Source organism: Prosopis cineraria, unplaced genomic scaffold (assembly GCF_029017545.1).
Source record: "Prosopis cineraria cultivar Desert tree isolate PC_DT_omini unplaced genomic scaffold, ASM2901754v1 PC1639, whole genome shotgun sequence".
NCBI classification, from domain to species: domain Eukaryota; kingdom Viridiplantae; phylum Streptophyta; class Magnoliopsida; order Fabales; family Fabaceae; genus Prosopis; species Prosopis cineraria.
This window is the reverse complement of record NW_026556964.1, coordinates 22530-29440: the sequence shown is the minus strand read 5'-3', so window position 1 is coordinate 29440 and position 6911 is coordinate 22530. Positions and strand designations below refer to the sequence as shown.

At 31.3% G+C, this 6911-nt stretch overlaps 1 protein-coding gene across 1 annotated transcript; it reads left to right on the top strand.

Moving 5' to 3' along the window:
* The first annotated feature begins 1944 nt into the window (after positions 1-1944).
* Positions 1945-3966, top strand: LOC129300540 (vicilin-like seed storage protein At2g28490). Its single transcript, XM_054939109.1, is given in 8 exon segments — positions 1945-2036; positions 2080-2266; positions 2340-2393; positions 2395-2532; positions 2637-2720; positions 2816-2875; positions 2877-3236; positions 3401-3966. Coding segments are annotated over 8 exon segments (1434 nt in total). The 3' UTR covers positions 3860-3966.
* Positions 3967-6911: the final 2945 nt, after the last annotated feature.

Genomic DNA, 6911 nt, shown 5'->3' with positions numbered 1-6911 from the left:
CTATATAAGCTATAAAATTTACACTTCATAACCAATAGGAACCTTGCTGTTAATTTAACCTTTCACGAACCGTACCACCACATCCGTTGTCCTTGTTGTCGTCTTATCTCTCTATTTTTAATTTTTGAATTTGAATTTTAAATTTTTATTTAAAATTTTGTTCAATTAAAAGTAGTTCATTTGTCTATTATTTCATTTGAGGGATATTTTCAATTTTACATTAAAATATTTCATTTGTCTCTTATTCATTTGAGAGATATTTTCGATATTACATTAAAATCACTAAAGAAATTAAAACAATAAAAATAAAATGCATTTTAATAGTTAAAATTTATTATCCAGACATTATTTTAGGGTATGTTTGGATTAGATACCAACTGCGGGTTGGATGGCACGACCTAAACCTTATTTAAAATGTTAAAGTACATTGCAAAATTAAAAATCTTATTTGGATAAAAAAATAGGTTAACAAGAGCCCCTAGGATAAATGCTTGTTTCAACTAAAGCGATAATAATGGAGCTTTTCAACACCCATTGAGAGAACATTAGCCTGATTTGAGAGAGAGAGATTTAGATTTGGTAACTATAAATATTAAGTATCTGTATCATTTAAACTATTGAAATTTATATCACGGTTTTTTAAATAAAGTCACTTATTCATTAATTTTAAATGAAGTATGAATTTAAAACTATTGATCTGTATTTTAATAGTTTAGATGATACATACATTCAATATTTATATTAAGTATAGTCACTAAATTTAAATCTAAGACAAAGGGGGCAAACAGCATATAACAAAGAAGGTGAAAGAATAATAATAAAAGGGAGGGGAAGACCCAAATATATACTTCTTCCGTTAAAATATAAGATATTTTTAAAAAGTTGAATATTCAAAAAATGTAAGACCTTTTTAGTCTTTTAAAGTGTAATTATTTTTTTAAAAGTACCTCTATTGAAGAATAACTTTATATTTATTGTAGGGTGGTTTAATAGGGGTAAATATAAAAGATAGTAGTTAGTTAAAAATAAGTAACTATTTAATTGAAAGGTGAAACTTGATTAAAAATGCCTCACATTTTTTTAATAGAGAAAGTATATATATATATATATATCATAAAAGGGAGGGGCATTTGTAACAGGCATAAGTCTTATCTCCCACCCCTCATTTTTTTTGTTCCTATTTTTTTTAATTTAATCTCTATTTTTAATTCTTCAAATGTTATACATATTACAAAGTGCGTTCTAATTTATTAATTTATTTTATTTTTTAATGGAATATTTTATAAATCATTTCATTCTATTTTGAAAAAATTGAGATTTTTAAGTTTATCAATTTATTTTATATTTCTTATTCTATTTTTTTAAAAAGCTGTAATTTAAAGTTTGATATTTTTTTAACAAACATCAATTAGTCAGAAAAAAATTTATAAGAAAGTTTGTGTTTATTATTGTATATACATATTAATTTTTTTTAAATTAAATCATTTAAATAAATTTTAATTTATTCAATTGAAATTTTAAAAAAGATATACAAGCATAAAATTAATTATGTTAAAGTCACAAATTTTTTTGCCTAAACTTTAATTTGCTAATTTCAGATGATTCTGAGTCTTCATTACGAAATTTTTAATTCAAACACGTACTTAATCAGCAGACAAATGCACTCATATATATATATATATATATATATTTAATGGAAAATATGGCCCAGAAGGGTGTTTTGAAGGAAATGTTTTGATGCACGTGACAGCCTACGTCCAGCTCAAGCCTTTCATTTCACCTGTGTCTACACCAAGAATCGCCAGCAAAAACCCCCCGCTTCTACATGCGCGCCACGTATCTTCTCGCATTCTGCCTCCTCCTCTCTCTATAAACCCCTCAATCCACCATTACTTCCCCATCGCTCAATTCCCGCGCACAGAGAGAGAAAGAAGAGAAGAAACTATGTTAAACAGAGCTACCCTTTTGGTCTTTCTTCTTGTTCTTTGCCATGCATTGGCAAAGGGTACGAGTTTCGCTGAAGATGAAGATTGGGAGTAGCGAGAAGCAAGAGAGAGAAGGGAGATGTTGCCTGCAGAGTCAAGTGACTGGTTCTTTTTTACGACGCTCGAAGCAAGTGATCAAGACTGATGCAGGCGAAATGAAAGTTACGGAAAGCTATGGCGGTGGGATTGTGGACAAGCCTATGCACATTGGCTTCATCAACATGGAACCAAAGTCCTTGTTCATTCCTCAGTACCTCGACTCTAGCTTGATCCTTTTATTCGCAGAGGTATTACAATCTCTGGTTCTCTCTGGTGTTCCTGGTTGTCAGTTTTCTGTTTGTCTTGAGACATCAGTTAATTGCAGGGGAGGCAAAGTTGGGATTCATCTACAAAGATAAACTGGCAGAGAGCGCGTTTGAAAACTGGGGATGTGTATAGAATCTCAGCTGGTTCTGTATTCTACTTGGTGAACACAGGGCGAGGCCAGAGACTTCATATTATCTGTAGCATTGACCCCTCTGAGAGCTTGGGAATAGGGCGTTTCCAGGTACATGCATTGTGTTACAAACATCCGTTTTTCAAAATCAACTGACATTGTAGTGCTATTATTTCATTTCCTTTGAAGACTGATTTTCCTAGTTTTGTACGCAGTCTTTCTACATCGGAGGAGGAGGAGCCTGCCCACCATCAGTTCTTTCTGGGTTCGGACCTGAAGTCCTAAGAGCCGCTTTAAACGTAAGCTGCAAGTTTAACTCTGCAGCAGCAGAGAAGAAAAATAGCAAACTTCCATCGTCGGCACGGTACACTTAACGATTTTGTTTATCATACAGACATCAGGCCTTGAGCTAAGGCAAATCCTCAAAGGGCAACGCGAGGGGCCAATCGTGTTGTGTGGATGACTCTCACGCCCCAAGCCTGTGGACGAAGTTCCTTCAACTGAAAGAGCACGACAGACTAGAACACCTCAAGAAAATGGTGGACGAGCAAGCAGAATCCGGTGATGATGAAGAAAAGAAGGAGGAGGCAGAGCAAACAGATTGGTCATGGAGGAAACTCTTGAAATTTGTCTTTGGAAGTGAGAACAAGGAAAGAGAGAAGAGATACTTCGCTAAATCTCCCGACTCTTACAACCTCTACGACAGCAAACCCGATTTCAGAAATAGATTCGGTTGGAGCGTTGCTTTGGACGGCTCCAGTTATTCCCCACTCAGACGCTCCGGCATCGGCGTTTATCTCGTCAATCTCACTGCCGTAAGCAAACTAACTCAATTTTGACCCTTTGGACTAGGATTTCGGAGCGATTTGTGAGACTTACGCTGTATACACAATTTGTGTCTCTACAAAAAATGACTACTACTTTTTTCCAAATCCAAAATTTCCGGCAATGTTTCAATTCTTCTCCATTAATATGGCAGGGATCCATGATGGCACCGCATGTGAATCCAAGGGCAACAGAGTACGGCATCATTTTGTACGGAACCGGAAAGATTCATGTGGTGTTTCCAAACGGAACTGCAGCGATGAGTGCCCACGTCAGAGAAGGGGATGTGTTCGTCGTACCGAGATACTTCCCATTCTGTCAAATCGCATCCAGATCTGGACCATTCGAGTTCGTCGGGTTCACGACATCGGCGAGGAAGAACAGGCCTCAGTTTCTTGCGGGAGGATCATCGCTTCTCCACACCTTGTTGGGACCTGAGCTTGCAGCATCGTTTGGCGTAAGCGACGACAGGATGCGGCGCGTGGTGAAAGCTCAGGGAGAGTCTGTAATTCTACCAGCTGAAGGGGCGTCACCTGGAGACGTAGACGTAAGACGCGGGGAAGAAGAGGATCGAAGGGAAGAACCAGGGAGGGAGAGACAGATGCTGCGTTGAGTTTATTTATAGTTTTACGAATGATATGACTTTGAGCTCTGATTAGATTATGATAATTAGGAAAAACAGAGTGGGATTAGTGAGAATAAATTATTTTGCTCGCCGGAAGCTAAGTCGCGTTGTCCGTTTTATTTTTATGTTTGGGATTTCCTTTCTTTGTTCAGTTTCTGTTTACGAATTTTCCTTCGCCGTCAATAAAATTTTCATCTCTGTTCATTGACGTGGCTTCCTCGTCATGGTTCTCCTCAAAACTAAATGTAGTAGTTATCTCTCTCCTAGTTATTAACAACCAGTTTCAGTGTTTATCATGCGGCCTTTGGACCGTTCAAAATTAGATTTACAGTTTTTACTTTGATTTTTTTAAAAAAAGTATTTTAATAGATATAAAATTTAAAATAAAGATAACGTTAGTTTTGCCAAAAAAAATTATTTAAGAAACACCAATTGAAAAGATCTGAATATGAACCATTCAGATTAAATTTAAATGATCTAAAAGTGATAAGTTTTTAATATTTTGAACACTGAAATTGAATCAAGTTCTTGCATGGAAGGAGAATTTATAACTTCCTCCATCCTCCCTCTCACTTTGTTGGTAAGCCTAATATTTCTCCATTTTAAATTATAAAATATTTTTAACTAAAATTATATATATTAATAAAATTTATCAAATACATTTTATGATTTTTATAAAATATTTTTAACTAAAATTATATATATATATATATAATATAAAACTTATCAAATACATTTTATAATTTTTTTTTTAAGATGAAACATAACTTTGGGTCCTTATTCTTTATTTGAGTTTTGTTATAAATCTCTATATTTTTTTCAATATTCTAAGTTCCTATAATTATTAAATGAACAGTATTATAAGAACATAAAATACTAAAAAAAATATAAAAACCTATAACAAAAGTTGAACAAAGTATAAGGACCTAAAATTATTTTTTAAAAATATATATATATTTTTTAAAAAATGTTCAAAGGTAATACTTAAAAAAATATCAAAGTGAGAGAATATGACAGAAACTATATTGAAAAAAATATTATTAATTAAACTTTATTTTTGTTAAAATGTTTATATTTTAAACGTTGAATTTCTTTCTATAGGTCTTATAATTTGTAATAAAGGTAACGTATTATTTTGACTTTTTTCCATGACAACTTTTTTTAAAAAAATTATTAACATAAATGTTCTCTTTCTAATTTAATTTATTTTTGCCATTGTTAAAAGTTTTTTTTTAATACAAGATCATGAAAAAAAAAATTGTGCAAAGAAATATTTAGTTCATGTCAAAGCAAATAATACTTCTTCACTTTATGGGTAGATTTACAAAAAATATAGCATCTGAATTGTCATAAGATATATGACGAACAAGCCAATTAAAACATTTATTTGTTTATTTAAAAACATGCTCAGAAGTAACAATTTCGTTTGTCATAACTAAATATTTGATTCTATTTATAATACTAGAGAGAGGGTAATTCTGATTGTAATCACATTAAATGAGCATGAGAGTTTCAATTGAATCAAGGCGAACATTAATTTTAATGAAATTTTTATTCCAACAAAGATTAAATCCTTCATAAATACCTATAAATTTATTACAGTACTAAAATGGTAACCAAAATATTTAGATAATCTCTTAGTTTAATTTTCTTGATCATCATGAATGAGCCCTCCTTAGGTTGCAAAGTTGTTGTTGTTTATCAAGCTATCAATATTTGATGGGTATCATTTTGCTTTAACTTTAGCATGATTCGAGGGTTGGATGTTACTTGCTTTGTTGGCAATCATACCATTATAAAAAATGAAGGCATGTACTGTTTGCATGACAGTATCACCAAAACTTTTGTCCTAAACAAATTTGTGTAATATTTCAGGCAAATGAAAAGTTGGGGCACTTCTTCCGGAAAACAGAGAGAACTCAGCAAGATGCTTGACAAATGGTAATGCCTGAATCATTCTTGTATATGAAATATGAACCCAACAATAAAATTGGGGAAAAGGAAAAAAGACTACAATATCACCATAAATAATATTCATATCTTAATTCAAATTTTGATTTATTATACCGTGAGAGATTAGTCTTTTTTGCTGTAATGCCAACCCCTCGTATCTTCGTGATTGCAGATGTCTTGAAACCATTTTTTAGTAAAAAAAAAAAAAACATTCAGGTCATTTTCTCATTGATCAAGAAAATAATTCTTTCTAATTGCTATATAGTTCAATGATCCTATTGTCCAGTCCTTTACATTCCTTCAAGTTGGAGCGTAGCAGAAAAATTGTGCCGAAGATGATTAAACATGTGATGCTCCAACCACATTCGTCGTTATTTGTGTCTCTGTAAATCTGAATCCTAAATAAAAATGAGAACAGGTGAACCTTATCAGTAGGATACTCTCCCCAATGTCATCGAGCTGCTTGAGGGAGCGTTAAATACATATATTTATGTATGTATGTACATGAGATCTTAAAAAATAATAATAATAAAAAATTTTTAAAATATATAAATATTAATTCGACCTTTCAAAATATAATAATTTTTTAAAAATTTTTAAAAAATTTTCTATCATTGATAAATTTATATAAATTATTAAAGTGTTCTTGTTAAAAATAAATAATTTACAAGTTTTATTTAAATAATCATAAATTTTTTTATATTCAGAATAATTTAATAATAAATAAAAAATTAATATATAAATTTTTAATTTACTATTATATTATTATGAATATAAAAAAAATTATAAATATTTAAATAAAATTTGTGAATTATTTATTTTTAGTAAAAATAATTTAATAATTTATATAAATTTATTATTAATAAAAAATTTAAAATTTTTTTAAAAAATATGATTGGAAGATTAAATTATTATTTAAATATTTTAAAAATATTTTATTATTATTTTTTGAAAATATTTAGGAGCTAGCTTTGCTTGGTTGCGTCAACAATTTAACACGTGCAACCCACGTGTCTTTGACAAGACTCTCCGAACTAGCCCTCGGTGCTTTTCAGGGTGAGAGATCTCGGCAGTCGGCACCACCAGG